This window comes from Anabrus simplex, chromosome 2, assembly GCF_040414725.1.
Source record: "Anabrus simplex isolate iqAnaSimp1 chromosome 2, ASM4041472v1, whole genome shotgun sequence".
Classification (NCBI taxonomy): domain Eukaryota; kingdom Metazoa; phylum Arthropoda; class Insecta; order Orthoptera; family Tettigoniidae; genus Anabrus; species Anabrus simplex.
In genome coordinates, this window is record NC_090266.1 from 633,089,044 (window position 1) to 633,115,900 (window position 26,857).

The 26,857-nt window shown below is 38.3% G+C and overlaps 1 protein-coding gene across 1 annotated transcript in view; it reads left to right on the forward strand.

Annotated features, from left to right (window-relative positions):
* LOC136862974 (MAM and LDL-receptor class A domain-containing protein 2) overlaps positions 1–26,857 on the forward strand; it is a 348,511-nt gene that overhangs the window by 301,930 nt on the left and 19,724 nt on the right. Inside the window, exon 15 of the mRNA XM_067139270.2 lies at positions 24,000–24,170. Coding sequence (XP_066995371.2) covers positions 24,000–24,170 — 171 coding nt within the window. The remainder of the gene's footprint in view (positions 1–23,999; positions 24,171–26,857) is intronic.

The following is a 26,857-nucleotide window of genomic DNA, read 5'->3' on the forward strand; positions in this document are numbered from 1 at the left end:
GCCTAGTAGGTGGACACCAGCACCAAATTAAATGCCTCGCACAGTTCAATTAGACTAATTTCATTTCTGTTTGTCTTATTATGTACCGGAAAGTCGCCTATAATCTTCTTACATATTCTTTCTTTTCCAACCCGAGCATTAAAGTCACCAAGTAGCATCTTGATATGATCCTTCGGAATTTTGCGGATTTCATTTTCTAAGAGTTCCCAGTACTCTTCCACTATACTTCGGTTCTTCCTGTTATCTTAATTAATAAGCACATGGATATTTTAATGTTTAATTTTTATTTCCGTTTCTTATTGTCAAATGTGACAATCTTTCAGAGGAAGAATGGAAATGTTTAACTGATTACACTATGTTTCCCTTCAAGGCCATACCCAGGAATTTCTCCGGGGAATTAGGATTTTTCGGAGGGTGGGGGGCTTCTAAAACAAAAGATATAGGAGCAAATACAGAAGACTGTGGATGGGGATGGTAGAAAACACCCACGGTATCCTCTATCTGTCGTAGGAGGGGACTAAAATTGGGAACTGAGGTTTTAAGTTTGGGGATGTGGACTGGCAACCACGGTTCACCTGGCGTTGCTTCCACTTGCCCCAGTCTCCCAACCTTTATCTCTCCTATACGGCCACCCTTGGTCAACTCCTGTTCTCTTCTGACTTCCGACCCCAACGTTATTAGTTCAGGGAGTCTCTAATTTGCACCCCTTCATGGCCTTTCCCTTTCTTTTGCCAGTGCCTTCGTTCTCCGAAGGTCGAGCACCTTTCACATTCTCTCTCATTCCAGTAAATACACGCTGGTTGCCCAATAATAATAATAATAATAATAATAATAATAATAATAATAATAATAATAATAATAATAATAATAATAATAACTAGCTGTAACCCTGTCAAGACATGACGGTCAATGGGGTAAATATTCATTAAAGGATTTCCTTATATTCGACATTCCTTGTACTTTTTAAAAGATTTAATTTACGTCACACTGACACAGAGATGTGTGTTTTCTTGCTAGTGGCTTTACGTCGCATAGACACAGATAGGTCTTATGGCGACAATGGGAGAGGAAAGGCTTAGGAGTTGGAAGGAAGCAGCCGTGGCCTTAATTAAGGTACAGCCCCAGCATTTACATGGTGTGAAAATGGGAAAGCACGGAAAACCATCTTCAGGACTGCCGACAGTGTGATTCGAACCCACTATCTCCCGGATGCAAGGTGACAGCCGCGCGCCTGTAACCGCACAACAACTCGTCCGGTACAGATATGTCTTACGGCGACGATGGGATAGGACATGGCTAGGAGTGGGAGAGAAACGACCGTGGCCTTAAATGAGGTACAGCTCCTGCATTTGCCTGGGGTGAAAATGGGGACCACAACAAAACCTTCTTCAGAGCTGCTTGCGAGTGCTTCCAGGCCCGCCTGAACCGTGAGAGCACTGAGCATGTGGAACGATATGGGAACTGCAAAGGGGTAGACACACACGCACAGGAAGACGTCTTTGGATACGAACATGCCGGGTGAATTACTCCTCACTCAGCGCTCATAGCAGTACTCTTTCACCCATCACTCATCATTCAAAGACAAAATGATGATAGTCTTCCTATAAATACCAACTCCATGTGATTACCATGACACCATATGCACCTGATAACATAATCCTGAGTGAGTTGAATCCAAATACGTAGTTTGGTTGAAATAAGTCCAGCAGTTTTTCACTTTTAGGAATATACAAACAGATAGATAACCAGACAGACACCTAAGGGAAAAGTTCTACCTCATATTACTTCAGTGTTCAGATACATTAAATGAGGGTAATTTTAAAGCTAAGAGAAATGTGATTCATCCTCTGATTTTATCCTGTTATTGATCCTTCAAATAACTGTACGTCTGCGAGGGTGTCCGTCATTGGCTGCAGAGCATGAAGCCCGTAGAAAATAGTACTTTCTACGTCATTTGAAGATAAAAGACATTATGTATTACAATTATTTCCTACAAACTCCCAGTCTATGCAGTGATTTTTAAATAATATACATAGTGAAGCCTGCTTCTGGATGAGTAGACTCTAAATATGAAGTTTGGTCGAGATATAATCCATAGTGTAATTGAAAATTGAATAAACCTCTTCTAGTTTTCCTATAAACCCCCAGTCTATTCAGTGATTTTTAAATGATATGCATATCGAAACCTGTGCCTGGATGAGTAGACTAAATATGAAGTTTGATCTAGATATATTCAATAGTGTAAGAGAAAAGTGAAAGAAATCATCTAGTCTTTCTATAAACCCCAGTTTATTCGGTGATTTTCAAATGGTATGCATATCGAAAACTGCTTCTGGATGAGTAGACTCTAAGTATGAATTTTGGTCGAGATCTATTCAATCTTTTACCCGTGATGATGGAACAAACAAACAAACAAACAAACAAACAAACAAACAAACAAATAAACAAACAGGCAGGCAGTCACAAAAGCTAAAAACTACAGATACGATCTTGAATTGACTTTAAACGGATAAATATATCAAAATTTGGCGAAATAAATGACATTATAGACAACGGGCCCCCTAGAATATTATTTATAAGATTCGTGAATTCCATTATTTTATAACTCGCATTTATAGATTTATGAATCTTTTAAAACATTGCATAAAATTACTTTGTTTACATTTTTATAATGCCAACAGCAATGTTAAGCAACATTGGGCGTGGTCAGGAGTTGAATGGGTTGCAACGTGCTGTTGGTGGGGGGGGGTTGTAAGGGAATGGAGGAGCGGAAACGAACTGGCCACCCTACCGCACGTAAACTCCGGCTCAGGAACACCTCTGCGGAGGTTCGGACCTACCTTCGGGCAGAATAACCCTTACCTATTACATTTTTATAATATTTAGAATTTGCAAAGTTAGCTATAACAATAATATATTTCGTTTACTATTATTGAAGTGTATAATTTTTGCATTTCTTTAATGTTGGTGAAATAGGGGTCAATTCACATATTTTGACATGTTTATATTATAGTTTTCACTTCATTCTTCAAGTCCGTATATGTAGGTGAGGACAATTCTTTATTATTTTTCATAAGTACCGAATGTTGTCTTTTGATAATTATATTGTTGTTAGCAATATTTTTTGTACCAATTTTGAGGTTTTAATATAAGTATATTCACTAATACATACTTTCTAAATGGGAAAGATTATACGCCGGTAAGAAAAGGTGTGCAGAAATAAATGTATAAATATTATGGTGCAGAGAAATGTAACTATTTCCTAACATCTACTTAAACACACACACATGCATACAATCTGTTTAAGATCAGTTCATCCCCACACTTCAATTAACTACTATAAAACACTTCACATGCAAATAAATATAAATTTTAATGACGTCTATTATAGCAATTTATGTGGTTTGAAATACGTTTCCATAAAATTTCCGGGTGTGTTTTAATGTTAGAATAAGTAAATCGGGAGATCACAATCCAACTATAACACTTAACAATTAACACGTTAATATTGGCAGTCAGAAAAATATTATGGTGAGACTTGGGATGTCGGAATATGCTGCTAGACTTACTTTGCTCCATTTCTCCATTTATTTACTTAAAATATTACCTTTTATGTAGGGATAACAATCAAAACTAAAATGTGTATGCTGGAAAATAGATGCTGCACATCTGTTGAGTGTTTCCTCCAATTTCTGTGGCTCTGAACCTGTACTACATCCGTTGGGTTTTCCTCATGCTACAGGTTCCCTCTGCGAGCATTTATTTTCCTGCTTCTGTGGCAAGGATTGGCTTTTTATTAATCAACTGACTCAGGTAACGGTTTGCAGACTCAATTATTCTAAGGAATTTTTAAAAGGTTGACATTTTTAGTGGCCACCACGAACTGTTTAATTATTTTTTACTAGCAATTACCCGCGGCTTGGCTCGCGTGGATTTCGTAATTTGATCAAAGTAATCGTTCCTCGGCATTGTACTAAGACATTATCTGAAAATTCCTAAAGTATAAAAACTCACCAAAAATTGAGATTCATTTACCCTAGAAATTCTTGTAAACCATGTTTGAGGTATTACCTTTTGTGGCAAAGACGACCATGCGACATAGAACTGTACATGTGAGAAAGAGTCTTCTCTCAAGTTGAAAAATTGAATAGATGTTCCTTTATTTTTAAAGGAGATTCCAAATACCTATTCCCACCTCTGTAACATCTTCGATTTTTGAGATATACATAAGTATCCCCATAAAAAGAATTCAACCCCTTGATCAGTCCCTCCCCCACCCCTACCCCCATCTAAGTGTATTTTCCGAAAACAAAAATACATGTTCCTTTGTTTTTAAAGGAGATTCCAAATACCAATTTTCACGTCTGAACATCTTCATTTTCTAAGATATAAGTATCCTCATAAAAAAAATTCAACTATATTTCACTCCTTTTCATCCCCCGTTAAGTGCGTTCTCCGAAAACAAAAGGGTGAATGTTCCTGTATTTTAAAGGACTTTCCAAATACCAAGTTTCTTGTCACTAACATGTTAAATTTTTGACATATAATGTAGATATACCGGTACTCATTTTAATAATTCATCCGCTTTTCAAATTCTTTTCAGTCCCTTAACTGGGTTTTCCGAAAACTAAAAATACGTGTTTCATTATTTTTAAAGGAGATTCCAAATACCAGTTTTCATGCCTGTACGTCTGTAACCCCTTCAGAATAATTCAACTTCTTCTTCTTCACTTCTTTCCACCCCTCTCCCGCCTTAAGTGGACTTCCGAAAACAAAAAATACGTGTTTCCTTATTTTGAAAGGAAATTCAAAATACCAACCTTCACGTCTGTAACAGCTTCAGTTTTTAAGACAAAGTATCCTCATAAAGATATTTCAGCTCCTTATTTACTTATTTTCAACCCCAAACCCCTTACGTCGATTTTCCGGTAAAAACAAATGCGTGTTTCTTTATTTTTAAAGGAGAATCCAAATACTAAGTTAATTTTCACGTCTGTAGCATCTTCAATTTTTGAGATATAAGTATCCTAATAAAAGTTATGCAACTCTTTGTTCACACCCCCTTTCATACCCGTTAAGTTGATTTCCCCATCCCCAAAAGTGCGTGTTTCTTTATTCTTAAAGGAGATTCCAAATACCAATTTTCACGTCTTTAACATTTTTAGCTTTTAAGATATAAGTATTGTCATACAAAGAATTCAACTAATTTTTCAATTCATTCATCCCCATTAAGTGCATTTTCCGAAGACAAAAGAACAAGTGTTCCTTTACTTAAAAGGAAGATCCCAAATACACATATTTATGCCTCTTAACATCTTCAGGTTTGAGATATAAGTATCCTCATAAAAGGAATTCAACTCTTATTACACCCAAGCAGGTTAAGTTGATTCCCCGCCCCCTCCCAAAAAATGCGTGTTTCTTTATTTTAAAGGAGATTCCAAATACAAATTTTCATGTGTGTAACCTTAAGTTATGAGATATAAGTTCCTCTATAAAAAGAATTAAATTTTTCCACTTTTTTCACACTCCCCCTTAAGTGAATAATCCGAAAACAAAAAAACTTGTTTGTTTATTTATAAAGGAGCTTCTAAATGCCAATTATCACGATTGTAACATCTTCAGTTTTGAGATATACACTGACTGACAGAGCAAATGCAACACCAAGAAGGAGTGGTCAGAACTTTATGCCAATTGCAGGGTAGACTGACGTCACTGAGGTTTGCTCATGATGTGAAATGCGCCGCTGTGCTGCGCACGTAGCGAACGATAAATGGGACACGGCGTTGGCGAATGGCCCACTTCTTACCGTGATTTCTCAGCCGACAGTCATTGTAGAACGTGTTGTCGTGTGCCACAGGACACGTGTACAGCTAAGAATGCCAGGCCGCCGTCAACGGAGGCATTTCCAGCAGACAGACGACTTTACGAGGGGTATGGTGATCGGGCTGCGAAGGGCAGGTTGGTCGCTTCGTCAAATCGCAGCCGATACCCATAGGGATGTGTCCACGGTGCAACGCCTGTGGCGAAGATGGTTGGCGCAGGGACATGTGGCACGTGCGAGGGGGCCAGGCGCAGCCCGAGTGACGTCAGCACTCGAGGATCGGCGCATCCGCCGCCAAGCGGTGGCAGTCCCGCACACCACGTCAACCGCCATTCTTCAGCATGTGCAAGACACCCTGGCTGTTCCAATATCGACCAGAACAATTTCCCGTCGATTGGTTGAAGGAGGCCTGCACTCCCGGCGTCCGCTCAGAAGACTACCATTGACTCCACAGCATAGACGTGCACGCCTGGCATGGTGCCGGGCTAGAGCGACTTGGATGAGGGAATGGCGGAACGTCGTGTTCTCCGATGAGTCACGCTTCTGTTCTGTCAGTGATAGTCACCGCAGACGAGTGTGGCGTCGGCGTGGAGAAAGGTCAAATCCGGCAGTAACTGTGGAGCGTCCTACCGCTAGACAACGCGGCATCATGGTTTGGGGCGCTATTGCGTATGATTCCACGTCACCTCTAGTGCGTATTCAAGGCACGTTAAATGCCCACCGCTACGTGCAGCATGTGCTGCGGCCGGTGGCACTCCCGTACCTTCAGGGGCTGCCCAATGCTCTGTTTCAGCAGGATAATGCCCGCCCACACACTGCTCGCATCTCCCAACAGGCTCTACGAGGTGTACAGATGCTTCCGTGGCCAGCGTACTCTCCGGATCTCTCACCAATCGAACACGTGTGGGATCTCATTGGACGCCGTTTGCAAACTCTGCCCCAGCCTCGTACGGACGACCAACTGTGGCAAATGGTTGACAGAGAATGGAGAACCATCCCTCAGGACACCATCCGCACTCTTATTGACTCTGTACCTCGACGTGTTTCTGCGTGCATCGCCGCTCGCGGTGGTCCTACATCCTACTGAGTCGATGCCGTGCGCATTGTGTAACCTGCATATCGGTTTGAAATAAACATAAATTATTCGTCCGTGCCGTCTCTGTTTTTTCCCCAACTTTCATCCCTTTCGAACCACTCCTTCTTGGTGTTGCATTTGCTCTGTCAGTCAGTGTATGTATCCTCGTAAAAAGGAATTAAACTCCTTTTTACCACCCCACCCCCAAGTTCATCCTCCCCCCCCCCCCGCAAATGAGTGTTTCTTTATTTTTAAAGGAGATTCCAAATACTAATTTTCACGTCTGTAACGTTTTTAGTTTTTGAGATATAAGTATCCTCATACAAAATATTCAACTAATTTTTAAATTAATTCATCCCCCTTAAGTGGATTTTCCAAAGACAAAAGCTTTTTCTTTCCTATTTGTTTTATGTCGCACCGACACAGATAGGTCTTATGGCGATGATGGGACAGGAAAGGCCTAGGAATGGGAAGGAAGCGGCCGTAGCCTTAATAAAGGTACAGCCTCAGCATATGCCTGGTGTGAAAATGGGAAACCACGGAAAACTATCTTCAGGGCTGCCGACAGTGGGATTCGAACCCACTAACTCCCGGATGCGAGCTCACAGCTGCGCGCTCCTAACCGCACGGCCAACTCCCCGGTCAAAGACATAAGATTACATGTTTCTTTACTTTGAAAGTAAACTCAAATACAAATTTTCATATCTGTAACATCTTCGGTTTTTAAATATAAATATCCTCATGAAAAGGATTCAACTCCTTTTTCACTCCACCCCCGCCCGTTAAGTTGGTTCCCCCCCACCCAAACAATGTTTGTTTCTTTATTTTAAAAAGGATATTTCAAATACCAATTTCCGTCTGAAACTTTCAGTTTTGAGATATAAGTTTCTCCAGAAAAAGTATTCAATTTTTTTACTTCCTTTCACACTCCCCACTCAATTGAATTTTCCAAAATCAAACAGTACCCGTTTCTTTAAAAGAGCTTCCAAATACCAATTATAATGACTGTAACATCTTCAGTTTTTGAGATATATGTATCCTCGTAAAAGGAATTCATCTCCGTTTTCATCCCCCGCCTACCATGTTGATTCCCCCACCAAATGCGTATTTCTTTATTTTAAAAGGAGATTCCATATACCAGTTTTCACGTTTGTAACATCTTTAGATTTTTTGGTATATATGTAGGCTACATTCTCTTACAAATAATTCAACTAATTTCTCAATTATTTCACTCCCCCCCCCCCGGTTAAGGGTATTTTCCGAAAACCAAAGAATACGTGTTTCCTTATTTTTAAAGGAGGTTCCAAATACCAATTTTCACGTCTGCAACATGTTACGTTTTTTAGATATACTGTAGATACACTAATTTTAAAAATTCTCCTTAAGTGGATTTTCCGAATAAAATATTTATGTTTCTTTACATTTACTGGAAATTCCAAATACCAGTTTTCAAATCTGTTATATGTTACGTGTCTGAGATAATTTTCAGATATAATCTTTTTAAAAATTAACCCCGTTTGTTACTCTTGTTCACCCCCTATTCATGGGATTATCCAAGAACACAAAAATACGTGTTTCTTTATTTTCAAAGGAGATTCCAAATTTCAATTTTCATGTCTGTAACGTCTTCAGTTTTTGAGATATAAGTTTCCTCATAAAAGGTGTTCAACCACATTTCCTCCTTTTTCACCCCCCTTAATGGGATTTTCCGAAAACAAAAAAATATGTGTTTATTTTTAAAAGAGATTCCAATATCCAATTTTTACATCTGTAAAGTTTTAAGTTTTGAAATATAGATATCCTCGTTTTAAAAATTCACCCCTTTTTTTCACCCCCTTAGCGACGGAATATCCAAAAATCCTCCCTCAGCAACCACCTACATGTTAATATGAATGTATCCCCATAATGTTATTTCTTTATGTCCAGTAGTGTTGTCTCGGCGATGATGAATCAGTCAGTACTACTTTTCACTTCTTTTCACCTCCTGTTAAGTGCCTCCTCCGAAAACGAAAAGGTACAGGTTCATGTATTTTTAAAGGGCTTTCCAAATACCAAGCTTCTTGTCTCTAACATGTTAAGTTTTTGACGTATAATATAGATATACCGGTACTCATTTTAAAAATTAACCCGCTCTTCCAATTCTTTTCAGCACCTTAACTGGATTTTCTGAAAACCAAAAATACGTGTTTCATTATTTATAAAGGACATTCCAAATACCAGTTTCCATGCCTGTACGTCTGTAACACCTTCCGTTTTTGAGATAAATATATACTCATAAGAATAATTCAACTTCTTCTTCACTTTTTTCCAACCACTCCCGCCTTAAGCGGACTTTCCGAAAACAAAAAATACGTGTTTCTTTATTTTGAAAGGAAATTCAAAATACCAACCTTCACGTCTGTAACAGCTTCAGTTTTTAAGATAAAGTATCCTCATAAAGATATTTCAGCTCCTTATTTACTTATTTTCAACCCAACGCCGCTTACGTCGATTTTCCGAAAAAAACAAAAACAAAAGCGTGTTTAAAGGAGATTCCAAATACTAATTTTCACGTCTGTAACATCTTCAGTTTTTGAGATATAAGTATCCTCATAAAAGTAATTCAACTCCTTTTTCACCCCCTTCCTAATGGTTAAGTAGATTCCCCCTCCCCAAAAGTGAGTGTTTCTTTATTTTTAAAGGAGATTCCAAATATTAATTTTCACATCTTTAACATCTTTAGTTTTTGAGATATAAGTATCCTCACACAAAGAATTCAACTAATTTTTCAATTCATTCACCCTCTTAAGTAGATTTTCCAAAGACAAAAGAACACGTGTTTCTTTACTTTCAAAGAAGATCCCAAATACAAATGTTCATTCCTCCAACATCTTCAGTTTTTGAGAAGTAAGTATCCTCATGAAAAGGATTCAACTCCTTTTTCACCCCAGCTCGTCAAGCTGATTCCCCCCCCCCCTCCAAAAATGCGTGTTTCTTTATTTTTAAAGAAGATTCCAAATACAAATTTTCATGTGTGTAACCTTAAGTTTTTTATACATAAGTTTGTCCAAGAAAGAATAAAAAATGTTCACTTCCTTTCACCCTTTCCCCTTTAGCGAATTTTCTGAAAACAAAAATAACGTTTTTAATATTTATAAAGGAGCTTCCAAATGCCAATTATCATGACTGTAACATCTTCAGTTTTGACATTTATGTGTCCTCATAAAAAGGAATTAAACACGTTTTCCATCGCCCCCGCCCCGAAGTTGATTGCCCCCTCCCCCCAAATGGGTGTTTATTTATTATTAAAGGAGATTCCAAATACTAATTTTCACATATGTTACATCTTTACTTTTTGAGATATAAGTATCCTCATACAAAGTATTCAACTAATTTTTCAATTAATTCACCCCCTTGAGTGGATTTTCCAAAGACAAAAGATTACATGTTTCTTTACTTTGAAGGAAAAACCAAACAAAAATGTTCATGTCTGTAACATCTTCAGTTTTTGAGATATAAGTATCCTCAAGAAAAGAATTCATCTCCTTTTTCACTCCACCCCCGCCCATTAAGTTGGTTTCCCCCACCCAAAATATGCGTGTTTCTTTATTTTTAAAGGAGATTCCAAATACCAATTTCCACGTCTGTAACCTTCAGTTTTGAGATATAAGTTTCTCCAGAAAAAGAATTAAATTTTTTTACTTCCTTTCACACTCCCCACTCAAATGAATTTTCCAAAAACGAACAGTACTGTTTCTTTAAAAATGCTTTCAAATACTAGTTATCACGACTGTAACATCTTCGGTTTATGAGATACATGTATCCTCGTAAAAGGAATTCATCTCCGTTTTCATCCCCCCCCCCACTACCAAGTTGATTTCTCCACCAAATGTGTGTTTCTTTATTTTTAAAGGAGATTTAAAATACCAGTTTTCACGTTTGTAACATCTTTAGATTTTTTGGTATACAGTATATATATATATTCTCATCCAAATAATTTAACTAATTGTTCAAATCTTTCACCCCCTTCCCCCCCCCATTAAGGTTTTTTTCCCGAAAACCAAAGAATACGTGTTTCCTAATTTTTAAAGGATATTCCAAATACCCATTTTCACGTCTGCAACATGTTAAGTTTTTGAGATATACTCTAGATACGCTCATTTTAAAAATTCACCCTCTTTTTCAGTTCCCCTTAAGTGGATTTTCTGAAAAAAATTTATCTTTCTTTAGATTTACAGGAAATTCCAAATACCAGTTTTCAAATCTGTAATACGTTACGTGTCTGAGATAATTTGCAGATATAGTCTTTTAAAATTTCACCCCGTTTGTCACTCCTGTTCACCCCCTATTCATCGGATTATCAAAAAACACAAAAATACATGTTTCTTTATTTTCATACGAGATTCCAAATTTCAATTTTCATGTCTGTAACATCTTCAGTTTTTGAGATATAAGTCTCCTCATAAAAGGTGTTAACTGCTTTTCCCCCTTTTTGCACCCCACTTAATGGGATTTTCCAAAAACTAAAAATATATGTTTCTTTATTTTTAAAGGAGATTTCAAATACCAATTTTTATGTCTATAAACTTTTAAGCTTTTGAGATATAGATATCCTCATTTTTAAAATTCACCCACCTTTTCACCCCCTTAGCTACAGAATATCCAAAAATCCTTCCTTAGCGAGCACCTACATGTTAATATGAATGTATCCCCAAAATTTCATTTTTTTATGTCCAGTAGTCAGTCAGTCAGGTCAAGTTATTTTATATATATATATATATATATATAGGTGTTTGCAACAATGTGTTTCGCTCCCATATGCCAGAGCCATGAAGACTCTTCACTGGTCGATTTCCGGAACCCATTATTATTGTAGCCCACTTCCATTGAATCAAGGGATTTGATTCTCTCTCTTTCTTCAGAAAACTTTCAACAAATAAATAATTCTAACAACTGAAAAAATTGTGCAATTAGCCAAGTTTAATAAAGAATAAAACTGTGCCTGACATTGAGAGCACAATTTCTTTTGTTCAAAGATAGAAGGCTTCTGTCCGACTCCTTGGCTGAATGGTCAGCGTAGTTGTCGTTGGTTCAGAGGCCTCGGGCTTCAATTTCCGGCTGAGCTGGGGATGTTAACGTCTGGTTAATTCCTCTCATTCAGAGACTAGCTGTTTGTGTTTATCTTAATACACATCTTCATTTACACACAACACATCACACTACTAATTAACGCACACAACAGCGATTACATTTCTCTACATATGGCATTCAGCTGTAAAACTGGGCGTAATCGACACATAGAATGGGCCTTAAATAATTGGGATATGACCAAGAAGAAAGCTTCTATATTATAGCCTGTAAGAACTGTGTCCCAAGTAGGTCTGTAGGATGATTTTACGAGCACCAGAGAGTTAATGCCATTTTCGGCACAAATCATGTGTAAAAGTAACTGGCAAGACTGCTGATCTCAGAAGAAGAGTGTTGTGTAGAGAGAGGTATTTCCAACAGAATATGTGATGACAGTATATATGTTAAGCAATATTTAGTATTTATTGTTGTTGGAGTACCTCGTAGTAAATTCTCCGGCCATCCACCAAACGATCCATAGCAGTTATAGGTTTGCCTTCACATGACCTTATCAGTTCAACGTAGACCGGTGCACGAGCGGGTCACACTTGCTAGCACGCTCCATGACAGTTCATGTCTCCAATTAATGGTTGTAAGCAGAAGTTTAATAGTGCTTTTCTCAAAACAATAGTAATAACAGAACAGAATATTGGTAGAATTGTTTTAGTATTTTGTACAGTTAATACAAACTGACAAAATGTTAGTTGAATGTAAAAATATGGTAGTGGTAAGTTTCACCGACATCCCCCGTCCAGCTCCTTGTGAAATACATGAATGTATTTTTGATACATTGAAACTCGACAAAAGTGAAATTGAAGTGATTCAGTTAAATGGCATTTCAAATCAAGTGTTCATCAAGTGCATCAAATCAGGAAACTATGGTACTGACAAATTCCTTCAACAATTTGCAGGTGAGCAAGACTTCAAATCAAATCAAAATCTCTTTATTTGCAAATGAGGTGTCTACCTCGGTGGCAAATGGTACATTAAAATATATTATTGTCAAGCACTAAATTTTAAATTAACAAGATAAGAATTTTTTTTTCTAGAATACAATAATATACAATTTATGCTAACAATTAAACAAAGAGATCATCCTTCATAAATTTATATTGTTTACAAAATTCTACTTATAAACATAGTCAACTCATATACAGTATGTGTAATTACTTCAAATAATACTAAGCAACTGGTATAAGATTAAAATTTACATTGCATTTATTTACTTTTTTTTTTTTTTTACCCATTTTGGAACCTAAGTAGCATAACGACCTGCTGCGTCTTAACCAGAGCCCCCTTTTGCCACCACTTTTCAGAGTTCCTGAAGGGCCTTCACAGCTACCGTACCGGTCCCAGGGCCCTCGAAGTCCCCGCTGTACTTCATCCCTACAGGCAGTCTCCTACTTTAGCTGTCCAGACTCCATGGACCAGGGGATGGAGTTAATTTTTTTTTAAACACACATTTTTTATTTACAATAGCCTGCACTGGTCGAATGCCCTCTAACATTTCATTTATTTTCCCTGTTGCTGTTTATTCTCTTCTTGAATACCTGTACAGATTTTGGAAAAGGATCAAACACTACCCCTGGTAAACTGTTCCACTCCTTCATGCCCTTCCCAATGAATGAAAATTTACCCCAGTCGCTTCTGCTAAAATTCCTTCTAATTTTATACTTGTGATCAGTTCTGCTAATATAATTATTTTCCAACTGAAGCCTCTCACGGATTTCTCTCCATGCTGCTTCTCCTGTATAGGCTCTATATAATCCTATAAGTCTAGTTTTCGCCCTTCTCTTACTTAAAGTTTCCCACCCAAGTTCCTCTAACATTTCTGATACACTACTGTTTCTCCTGAAATCCCTTGTTACAAATCTTGCTGCTTTCCTCTGCACACTATCTATATCTTTTATTAGGTATTCTTGGTGAGGATCCCAAACACTGTTTGCATATTCCAATAATGGACGAACCATACTTAAGTAACTTTTCTCTTTTAATTCTTTGTTGCATCCTTTAAGTAGCCTCATTACGACATGTAACGATCCGTATGCTTTCCCAACAATGTCATCCACATGATCCTTCCAGTGCAAATTACTTCCAAATCTCACACCTAAGTATTTGCACTTACCATCTTTTGGGATAACTACCTCATCCAAAGTATATTCAAATTCAGTTTTAAAGCTCCTGTTTGTAAATGTTGTAACAGTTGATTTGCCTCCATTAACCTTCATATTATTTTCTTCAACCCACTGTTGGATACTTTCAAGGTCCCTTTGTAATTCTGAACAATCCTCAATGTCATTTATTTCCCTATAAACAATTATATCATCTGCATACAATCTTATTTTTGATGTTATCTTGTTCCCTAAATCATTTGTGTATATTAAGAAAAGTAACGGACCGATTATACTACCCTGTGCAATTCCCTTCCAAACTTTCTCTTCCTGTGATATATTATTTCCTACTTTGACTTTCTGAACCCTTGAATTTAGAAATGTTCTTATCCAATGTATAACCCTTACATCCAATCCTATTCCCTCCAATTTCTTTAATAATATTCCATGTTCCAATCTATCAAAGGCTTTGGAAAGATCTATGGCTATGCAATCTAACTGGCCTCCTGAATCCAACTGATCTGATATGTCCTGCTGAAATCCCACCAGTTGTGCCTCACAAGAAAATTTCTTTTTAAATTCATACTGGCTCCTCATGAACCAATTTTTATCATCACATATCCCTCTGATGTACTTTGCTATTAAACTCTCCAGTATTTTACAAACTATACTGGTCAGGCTGATTGGTCTGTAGTTCTCTGGTTTCCTTTTATCACCCTTTCCTTTATAAATTGGTATTATTATTGATTCCTTCCATTTTTTTGGTCATAGTCAAAGAGAAATTTTAAATAAGGCACTATGTACCACCCCATTGTCTTTAATACCTCCCCAGTAATTTGAACACTTCTTGCTTCTTTTCCTTGCTGAAGCAGTTGGATATCTCTGAAAATATCTTCATTTGTGAATGAGAAGCTTCTTGTTTCCCTATGTGTCTCTCCCTCTCTATCTTCTGTTACTGTTTCCAACTCCTGACAATCTTCTACTGAATCTCTGAATTCCCTACTAAATAGATTTGCTTTCTCAGTATCTGTTGAATAGTGTTCATCCCCTTCTCCCACCACTGTAGGAATTTGGATTCCTTTTCCTTTTTGATTCCTAATATATGAATACATCTTTTTCCACTTCTCTTTGTGGTCATTACCCTCTTGAAGTATGCCATTCATATATTTCTGTTTTGCTTCCTTTTTTACTCTATTCAGTTCCCTCATTAGCTGTTTTCTAGTTTCTCTATTCTCTATTGATTTTCCTGTTTACTATTCTACATTTTCTGTTTAATTTTCTTATTTCCCATGTATAATAAACAGGGTCTGAGGTCATTTTACCCTTCTTAACAGGTACAAATCTCTTCTCTCCTTCCCAAATGATTCCTTTAAATTTAGCCCAAAGTGTATCCACATTACTCCCTTCACTTATCCAACAACTGAATTGTGATTTAAGGTAAGTCCCAAATTCATCAACTTTAGTTTTTCTGTACAATTTCTTGTCTTGTGTGACCCTCTTATTAAGCATTTTTTGTACAAGTCCTACATCCATTATTACAGCCTTATGGTCACCTATTCCTTCAATTACCTCAGTTTTATCAACAATTTCCCATGGTTTAACCAAGAATACATCTAGCAAGTTGTTGAGACGAGTCGGTTCTTGTACTACTTGTGTAAATCTTAAATTAACTTATTTGCCAGTTTTTGTTCATGGGCTTCACTTGCAGCTCCATTTCATTCAACTTCAGGCAAATTTAGATCTCCCCCAATTATTACCATATCATTATTATTGTTTTTATGAGTATAATCTATTATTTTCTCAAATATTTCCATTTCTCTTTCCTCTCTTCCAGGCCTATATGTTCCTATAATTCCCACCTCTTGCATATTATCACAAATTAATTTTATCCCTAATATTTCATCCCTTTCATCGGTAAACCATTCATGTGAACAATAAGTTTCCTTCACCAGAATAAACAACCCCCCACCCTTTTTATCTCCTCGGTCTCTATGATAGACTGTATACCCTTCTGGAAATACTTCTCTATTACCCACCCCTTCTCTCAACCATGATTCTACTCCTATCACCACATCAGTCTCATAAGATTCCATCAATGTACTGAATTTTATTTGTTTATTTACTACACTCTGTCAGTTTACCAAGAGCAATCTCAGACCCCCTTCCTCCCTAAAACTTGACTGTTGTAATTGGGTAACATTTGACTCATGAGTTGAGAACGCCCTGGAACCCAGATCTTTGTCATTGATCTTGATTTAAGGATCTGGGTTTTCTGGCAAGTTTCCCTGTAGGCCTATAAGCCAATTTAGTGGTATGGGTTTTCTTAAGTGCATATTAGTTTGCAAATCTCTGTTGATAATTGTAGCAATTTGTCTACAGAGAGTTGCTTTTCCATTACCATTCAGATGTTACCCATGCCTAGTGAACATTTGCCTGCCAAGACCTAAACTATCTACTAGGTACATAGACATTTCTAAAACTCTTACCGGTACCGTACTTAATCTCTTGGTTTTTATATTTACATCATGTACAGCTTTGTTCACAGACGAGTCTTCCATAAGGTCATACCTGGGTGGCACATTAACTACAATTACTTTTGAGTCAGGTAGTTTCGAAATCTTACCTCTGAGGGTCGTAATTAGTTCCTCATCTTCATTTGCAGCAATGTCATTTGTACCACTCACAATCACCACGTAGTTGTCCTTCTCTAACACAGGATCACAACTTGAAAGGACGTCTTCAGTTTTGGCACCTGGTTTTATTAGTACTAAAACCTCAGTTTCTGGATTATGCAGCTCATCCTTGATGCCTTCTGCCATACCCCGTCCTTGACTGTCTGCGTAGAGATGAATGTTTGGCAATCTTGACTTCCGGTTGGTTTTCTTCTTCTGTAGGTTACCTCCACTGGATTTAAAATTATTCGGAAAACTTGATGTGTCTTCTTCTGGAACTTGTTGCAATGACTGAAATCTATTTTGGCACTGCAAAGAGTTTTTTTCCCGGTTTTAAGTTGTAGGTAGTTTCTCCCATATGTTTAACGTTAGGCCTAAAATGGCTACACGTCATTTCCGTCCACGGCAATCTTTCTTCTCCACTGTCTTTATCTTCCAGTTTCTTTATTCTGTCCTTTAAGCTTTCATTTTCAAGTTTCAGAGGACATAAGTCTTCTTGTAGCACTCCTAAAATCTTAAGCATAGATTCGTAAGTCTCTCTTTCTTGTTGTTCTACCTCACTGTCAGTTTGTTTACACTCGGGACACAGCCACACATTTTCTTCAATATCAGACCTATTTACAATATTTGCACAACGAAAATGGTACCATTCATCACACTTCGACACAGAATCCCATTTTTAACTACTCTTCTGCATTTGCCACATTTTTCACTGCATCTTACACCATTATCCACCACGGATATCACAGAGTCACACACAGTAGTCGCCATCTTGAAACTACATAGCAATAGCATACAATACAATACATAGCAATGGGTTCCAAAGTAAAGTTACAGTAGAATCTGCAGGTCTTTGAACAAAATTGTTACAGATACGGTATATAATTTGCTGGTAGATTTTTCGCACTGGTTGCTATCAGACCAGCTCAGTAATACGGAACCATCTTCTTCATTTATGAGGAGACCTCAAGATCGTTCTTCAGCTACAAAGTTCACAATGGTGTGAGGGCAATTAGAATTCTGCTAAAGCAACGCATTCCCTCCCTATCTAGACATCAGTAGTTACAAAACATAGTTGCGAAAACCAGACGACTAAATTTTCAAGCTGCTGTAATGAAACTAAACGTCTACCAGAACAATATCCTCATCGTAAACAGCCAGCACAAACTCCTGATAGTGTTAGATGTGATAATAAAGCTTTTGGCTTTTGCCGTGTCCAGAAAATAAGGTGAAATTCTTTATATTTTGCAGCGAACTTTGTTCCATGTCTTCAGAAAAAAATAACATCTATTCATGAGGAAGACTTCTCTAATAACGATGGTGTGAACTTGAGAATACTTTATCGTTGTCCTATACTAAGTGGTACTCTCGTTTGTCACCAGATGGCTCACTGTGCGCTAGTTTCCAAGTCGAAAGTGACGACGCCATCTTAGTTCCAGTTAAGTTGTTTCTTGTTCAGTACGTAACTTATGTGTGTCTTGAAATGAACAAGACGATCATCAGATGAATAAGACGAATGTGGTAGAAGAAATAAATAAAATAAAGTGCAACAAAAGACTGACGAGGATAGAAGAATAGAATAGAACTGAAGATGGAAAAAGTGTGTATCAAGGGGAACAAAGAGAAAAATTCTTGTGTTAGCTGGGTGGGGCCAGGGGCGGGGGATGAAAAAGGACATTGTACAACAAGGTTGAAGACACGAGAGTGAAAAGAAGTAGGTAAGAATAAACAGTAACAGGTGTACACAGGTTATGAGAGTCGTAGAGTCGAGAGTTGTATGACACATAGCCTAGAGTAAACCATCTAGTGATAAGGAGAGTACGAATTTGGAAAACACCGAAACGAAAATAGTGAAAGGACAGGGAAGAAAACTATCTGTGTAATTCCTTCATGGCTGGAATCCACGTATTACTTAATTAATAGCCAGTGTCCCTGTTCAAATTGTTATGATTTTTACATGTTTCCACAGCTTCCCATATAATCCTGGACTTGCAGTGTTTTTTGTGAATAAGAGCTCGAATATCTTGGATGATGATAGGGTATGCTCAGGTATTGCTGTCTTGTCTGTCTGGCTGAGATGGATATTTCTTTGGTGTTCCTTAATATGGGTGTCAATGGACCAGCATGTTTGGCCAATGAATACCTTGCCGTAAGTACAGGGAATTTTGTAAACGCCAGAGTGAAATAGTGGGAACAATTTGTCCTTGATTTTACCTAACCTGTGAGCAATTTTGGTGACGGTGCCAAACACGGTTATAATATTTTGCTTGCAGGGGGCCTTGGCAATTTAATCTATGGTATTATGGATAAATGGAAGGTATGCTGTTCCCTTCACTTCATTCTAAGAGCATTGCCTAGTTGCCCTGTGTGATGCAAGACTCTACAAATCTCTGCACACTCACAGTCACCCATGAGCATGACTGTGAGTGTGCCCATTCCCTCCTGAATAATTGATGGCTCACAAATTTGTTTCACCCTCGCGGTGAGTGTCATGAGAATGGCCCGTTTTTGGGCTGGATGATGGTGAGAGTCTGCGTGGAGATAGCGATTTGTGTGGGTAGGCTTACGATAGACGGTTGTGGCATTTCTTACTGCAACATCTAAGAAAGGAAGGCATCCAATCCAACTCCATCTCCATAGTGTATTTAATTGAAGGATACTGCTGATTTAATGGTTTAGAAATTGATGATGTCATCGGTTTGACGGACAGAGAAGAAATAGCCTCCTCCTCCGCCTCGTCCTCAAAATGCTCCATGAAGAAATTATCCACTACCAGCAAAAGTGGACTTCCCATAGCCACACCATCCATCTGTTCATAAAATTTCCCATGACACAAGAAATGGCTGGAAGTCATGCAGTGGTGAAATAGCTTATTAATGTCCTCAGGGAACAGATCCTCAATGAGAGACATGACCGAGTTAATCAGCAATTTAGTGAAAAAGTACTCCACATCAAAACTCGCCAGAAATGCATTGGGCTGAAGGGTTATGGTTGAGTTGACAATGTATTAACGAAATATAGAGAGTCCATAATGTATGATTCAGTATGCAGTGTATTGAGCTGAAGAAATTTGCTTAGATATTTTGCCAGAGCATACGCAGGAGAACCTATTGCACTAACTATTGGTCTGAGGGGAAAGTCGTCTTTATGGATTTTTGGTAGTCCATATATTCTTGATGGTACTGCATCTCCCGGGGTCAGACCTTTAACATCCTCTTTTAAAATTGAGGACTGCCTTATGAACTTCACAGTGGCATTGGACACACGCGGGGTAGCGTCACGTGAGCTCAGTCTGTAAAGAGGCTCTGACAACATAGTCGATAACTTGTTCTTTTATTCATTCTGATAATGTCGACAGTCCTACCTAGACCAGCTTAGAACGGGAAAAATTCCCCGCACAACGCGTTCCCCTGGTAGTAGATCCTGTAGTTGAAGATAACACTCTCAACACACCCATAGTTGACTTTCATGAAACAGCTTCAGTAGTGCAAGAGGAATCAGATAGAACAGTTCAGTCAATCACTCAAACATCCGCGCAACATCATTTACATTAGTATAGAACAGAAAACTCTCAATTGTTTTAATAGAAAAGGAGGAGGTCATAGAAACACAAGAGAGAGACAGGACAATCATCCAATATTTCTAAAATCTGCCTTGTCAGCCCGGTAGCTCAGCATCGACATACACAACAGCATACAGATTGAAGATAATTTACAAACATTCAGTGGTTAAAAATGATATTACACTGCATGTTATACAGAAGTAACCCAAAAGAAACAGGAAGAATACCTTGAAACAGTTCAAAACACACCAGTAGAGTGGAAAGTAGCTGCATACAGAGCACTCAGTGAAACTATTCCTAAGGAAGAAAGAAAGTTTTGCCATAATATGATATGTAAAAAGAAACAACATGTTGATGGATGCACACTTGCAAAGTTGTACCAACTGTGAGAGTTTTACAAAAACATGGAAGTGGATTAGTTCATCGTTCAAGCTGATGACCAGATCAGATAATCCCAGTGATGTACATCAAATATTATTTAGTTTATTTTCCAGGTTGAACCGTGTTGTTGTTTTCTGTGCATTACGTACAGTTTGCCGACGTTTCGAATACATTGTAGTATTGTTTGTCAAGGCGACTGAAATACCCCTACTTGATCTGAGGTAATCAGTCTCCCAGGGAGCAATCACACTACAAGGTCATGAACCACCCTGCAATGTATTCGAAACATCGGCAAACTGTACGTAATGTACATAAAACAACAACACGGTTCAACCTGGAAAATAAACTAAATAATTCTACACACCGTGGAAGCTTCACCTCTAAGATACATCAGATATTGTTGATGCTTGACATTGATGGCAGGCACCTGAGTTTTGGTGAGGTGTGGCCTGCCATTGGATTCCTTTACTATACACAAACATAGGAAGACCATTCACTGACAATGTTTAAACAGTTCCTAAGGACTGCAAAATATAAACTGACAAATGCAATTTTACCCTGTGTTCAAGAATATCTTCAGGAATAGCATGAAATGGAACCTTTCTCCTTTATACTGTCTTATCTTTACACAATCGTAAACATACTGTAAAAATCAAGGCATTTCCTCATATTTTATTACAATTTATTAGGGGTTATTTAAGTGTGTAAACATTTGTAAATGTAAATATTCAATATGTTATTAAACTTAGACTGTTGTCTATTTTATTATTTTGCTATTTATTAATTATGAATTGTAAATTTTGAGTTGGTTTTTCTCCAACATTGGCAATTTCAGTCAATTATACCAGGCGGCTCGCGAGCGCCGTACTTTCTACTTACAAATATCCTGCATGCACTAGTGATGCGTGGGATGCCTTAGCACTTGTTTTCAAAGGAGCACTACAACGTGCTGAATTTAGATGATGTGAAACAAATAGCAGTCATTTTACTGCACACGTTCCACAACAGGGTGCATTTTTAAATATGCCAAAGATGCAAAAAAGAAAATTTAATAACTTATGAATTTATTCACTTGTAGACATTCCACTATATAAAAGAGTTGTTTGTATGAAACAAAAACTAATACTGTTTGACGAAATACGTTTGTAGAAGGCAGATGTCTGTTTGCAGCTTCGGCCACATTCCTACCAGATTCTCCATAGATTAAAATTTTGTCTGTGTGTTCGTTGTTGGTGAACACACTAGCCATTGCCAATATGCAGACAGCAAATGTAGTGCTGCTATACCATACACCAGCCTGGTACAATGCAGTCAAAAATGAGGTTTACTAATGCAAGGAGTTGCATTAGATGGGTAGCGCTGAGGAACATGCTGCAATCGACTGTCCGGTTGTTACTCATCGTATTCTGATTGTAACCTGCCTGCTGACAGTAGTGACCCCGTGAAAATCAGTTAGTAGACATCCCATTCATCATTTGTGCATGCAGGACATTGATAAGTAGAAATTACGGCGCTTGCAAGCCGCCTGGTATATTGTTTGGTATATTTTTTCTTGTATTGGTGAGTAAAATTGATATATATTTAACATTTTAGGGTAAAATGTCATATAAAATAAATCGATGATTGATCAACTGAAGTCCACTAGGTGACTAACGAGGCAAGAGTTCAGCTGGTCCTAATCCCCTGTGCTTGGATGTGTGCGAGCTGCATGTTTGTGAGTGGTTCCACTTGTGAAGTGCGGCAGGTTCGCACGCCAGTGAAGCCCTGAAGTGTTTTGTGGTTTCCCATTCTCATACCAGGCAAATGCAGGGGCTGTACCTTAATTAAGGCCACGGTCGCTTCCTTCCCAGTCCTAGCCCCTTTCCTTGCCTTCATCATCATAAGACCGGTCTGTGTCAGTGTGACGTAAGGCAAATATGTACGTAAGTTATATGTATATATAAAAGTTCACATATATAATGAAGTGCTTTGAGTGCTGTGTTTAATGATGAAAATGTTATTTTCTATTTACAATATGTGTTTTATATCAATCTCTTTTACAGGAATCCCAAGGTAAAATAATGGAAAGTTGCATTTTGTAAGTTGTATTGTCCTAGTTAACTGCCTTGACTTCAAACATATTCTATGAAAGTGTATGTACTTTTCCAATGTGTTTAAAGAAAATATGCCCACAGCAAATGAATAGTCACTGAGCGCTATTTAAGGAACTCCTTGTACAATGTGAAACGACTTGGAAGTCAAGATTGAAGGATTTAGATCCAGGCAACCATGACTTTAGTCATCACATACACCTTCCACAAAAATGGCAAATTATTTTTGTAATTTAAGGATGCTCCCACAAATCCAAACAGCCATACTATTATGATCACGCATAATGGTGCGACAACAGGGCAGAATTATCAGGCAACGCTCAAATACAGTAAGAGCATTGGAGTAATGACTGGCTTGTCCGTAGACTAACGACCAGGTATTCTATTACAAATGCAAAGGATGTGCTTTCATTTGCTAAATGTTCACATTATAAGCTGATCTTCAGAGCATACAAGAATGTCAAGGGCAATAAGGGTATCTCACTACTCTGGAGCTGTGGTACTGATGGGTACTCCAGGACTTCCAGATCCTACTGTGATGACACCAAGGTCAACATCTCATTAACTAAGACTGCCACAGAAACACAGGAAACGTCTGAAACAATGAGAGTTTGAATTCCGCCATCGGCAGCCCCGGATACGGTTCTTCGTAGTTTCCCATTTTCTTGTTAGGTGAATGCTGGAGCTTTATATTATTTAAGGCCATAGTCGCTTCCTTCCCAGTCCAAGCCCTTTCCTATAGGCTATCGTTATTGCCAAAAACCTGTCTGAGTTTGTGTGACATTTAACAGCTGTTAAAATTATTATTATTATTATTATTATTATTATTATTATTATTATTATTATTATTATTATTATTATTATTATTATTATTATTATTATTATTATTATTACAGAAGTACAGTTTCTGGTACAGACCCAGCCAATGACATGGATTACCAAAAAGCATAAAAATAAACATATGATATTTATTTAATGTATTATTTCTTTATTTAAAGCAGAAGGATCAATTCATTGTCCCACTACCAATTTGTTAGAACAAAAAGACCAATAATGGGGGAAGAAAGGGAGGGCAATCCTGAAAATGAGACTTCACTTCTAGACCACCGGATGGACGAATCTGTGGTGGATGTGAAGGTTTAAATGTATTTTAAAATAATGCCAAATTTGTTCTTCCACAGTCTCACCTGAGCATGCGATGCTGCGACCAGAGGACTGCTCGTTCGAGCGGAACCTCTGCTCGTGGAACAACCTGACTCGCTCTCGACCTGGGGAACAAATGGTCAGCTGGCAGAAGGCGTTCGACTCACACCGACCAGCACACCTGTCAGATAACACATTCTCTACATCTGGTAAGATCTGTGTAGTAATAAATAAAGAGGTGCTTGAGGTACATTTACAAATGTCGTCCTGGGTACTCCATATCCCTGGGAGACAGCTTCAAGCTCCTTTCTCACTCCATGACTTCATAGCACATCCCATGATCTTTTAGGAAAGTCAAACCTGGCAAACATCAAGTTATGCATCAAGGCATGAAAATCCGATATGTCTTTGCTTCTTCCGTGATTCAGACTTGTGACTGCACATCGGAGAAGCACTCTCTTTTATCCATTTGATGACACAGTAAAGACAATGTTATGTTGTACATGTGGCTAAAATTGAACAATAAGAGGAAAAGGAAGTGGGTTCGTGATTTCAATATGTTGTGTCACACATATGTTGCATGTGGGTCAGCTTGTGATTTTTCAAAAGATCCCATAAAGTTCAAATGCATTATCAGATGTATCTACATACCTAAAAAGAAGGAAAATTGATTTAAACTAAAGCAAAGCTAAATGTTGATGAAAAGCTACTAATAACATTGAGATAAGTTCAAGAAAATTACTTCTTCAATAGTAATGCAATTGCTATTCAGGGAGCAGTACAACAAAGAACTGCAATGAAATTTTCTTGTAGCCATGATGCACAGTAATCAGCATGTGGAGTTTTTCAGCACGTGTCTGCAGCATGCCACCGACGTCAGCAACATGACCCGGACCTGTATACAATGAACGTCATATTTTTGTTGCTTCCTGCATTCTTTGCATCACGCCGCACATGCCGATTCCCGATTTGCATGACTTGACACACGCTGGTATGCAGCAAATCCTACACAGGACTCATTTGGGAAGGAACACAGCCACATTAGATTAATGTACTTCATTGCTGCCCTACCTTATGTATAATATGTTGCTTTATGCAAAGTGTGTGTGTGTGTGTGTGTGTGTGTGTGTGTGTGTGTGTGTGTGTGTGTGTGTGCGTGCGTGTGCGTGTGTGTGTGCATGCGTGTGCGTGTATGTGTGTGTGTGTGTTTGAAATTTTACACATTACAGAATTTCTTGGCATTAATTACTACCCTTCCAAACAAAAAATTCCTTGAAAAACATTACTCTTTCTGAACACCATTGGAACTCATAGTACAGTGCTCAAAAATAATTTTGCATATTACAATTTAACACGGTATACATCACGGTACATCAAACATGTTTACAAAATGCACTGAAGGCCAATGGCAGGGAGGGGGTATTAGAGCTGTGGCTTAGATCCTGACTTTCTGTCCAGATGGTCAAGGTTCAAATTTCGATCAAACCTGGGTTGGAATATTCAACTGAAAAATCACGTGGCATCAGGAAGGACATCCAATCTGAAACCACCAAACAGACCCTAAATGAGCCTGGCTGGCTCCAGTGAACCTAGAAACATCAGTGATAAACTGAAGAAAGTGCCGACCCCAGGTAATTGGGAAAAGGCCAGGAAGAAGAAGAAGAACTCTGTAGTCCAATGCCTGAGACACATAGTGAAGTTAAATTCAGATCAGGTTTGATATTTGTCCGACAGGAGGTATTGCCCAGGTCCACATGTATCGTGTACAATTCAGCAAACTGCACCATCAACGTAAAACAACATTCTTTCTTGCAACATTTCTTTAGCTAAAAAAACTGGCAAAAATTTTCATTCTGTCATCTGTGCCATCATGTGAAAGGAGAAAGCTCTTTCTGTCAAACATGTTCAACAATTGACCAAAATATGGCTTCCAATTGAGATAGCTAGAAATAAAATTCAGGAAACTCAATCGTCAAAAGTTACCAGTGTTTCGCCCAGAGTGCGGCATGGGCTCGTCAGTTGGCTACTGCACCTTTTCCAAGACACTGGCTGGCTAGCACGCCGGTAGCAACACCACTGCAAGCCATACATGTGATAAGCACAATGCAGTGCCGATGTACTAGGGGAGAATTGCATCTCCACTTGCTATATTGCCCTTCCGGGCTAGCATGACCAAAATATGGCTTCCGATTGAGATAGCTAGAAATAAAATTCAGGAAACTCAATCATCAAAAGTTACCAGTGTTTCGCCCAGAGTGCGGCATGGGCTCATCAGTTGGCTACCACGCCTTTTCCAAGACACTGGCTGGCTAGCACGCCGGTAGTGACACCACTGCAAGCCATACATGTGATAAGCACAATGCAGTGCCGACATACTAGGGGAGAATTGCATCTCCCCTTGCTATATTGCCCTCCCGGGCTAGCATGACCAAAATATGGCTTCCGACTGAGTTAGCTAGAAATAAAATTCAGGAAACTCAATCGTCAAAAGTTACCAGTGTTTCGCCCAGAGTGCGGCATGGGCTCATCAGTGGGCTACCGCACCTTTTACAGTGGTATCGCTACTGGCGAGCTAGCCAGCCAGTGTCTTGGAAAAGGTGTGGTGGCCAACTGATGAGCCCATGCCACACTCTGGGCAAAACACTGGTAACTTTTGATGATTGCGTTTCCTGAATTTTATTTCTATGTTCAACAATTCTTCATTGAGGATGATTTCTGATGGTAACTGCACTCCATGCTCCGTGCATCGACTTTTTCAATTTTTTCAAACTGAGCAATGTGTGCTACGAGTACACTTTCTTTATTATGCAAATTTTGAAATTCTTCTGAATAAATTTTGAGGTATGGGTGTACTAGGGCTCTTCTCTAGCCTGTTTCATTGCACAAAATATTGCTT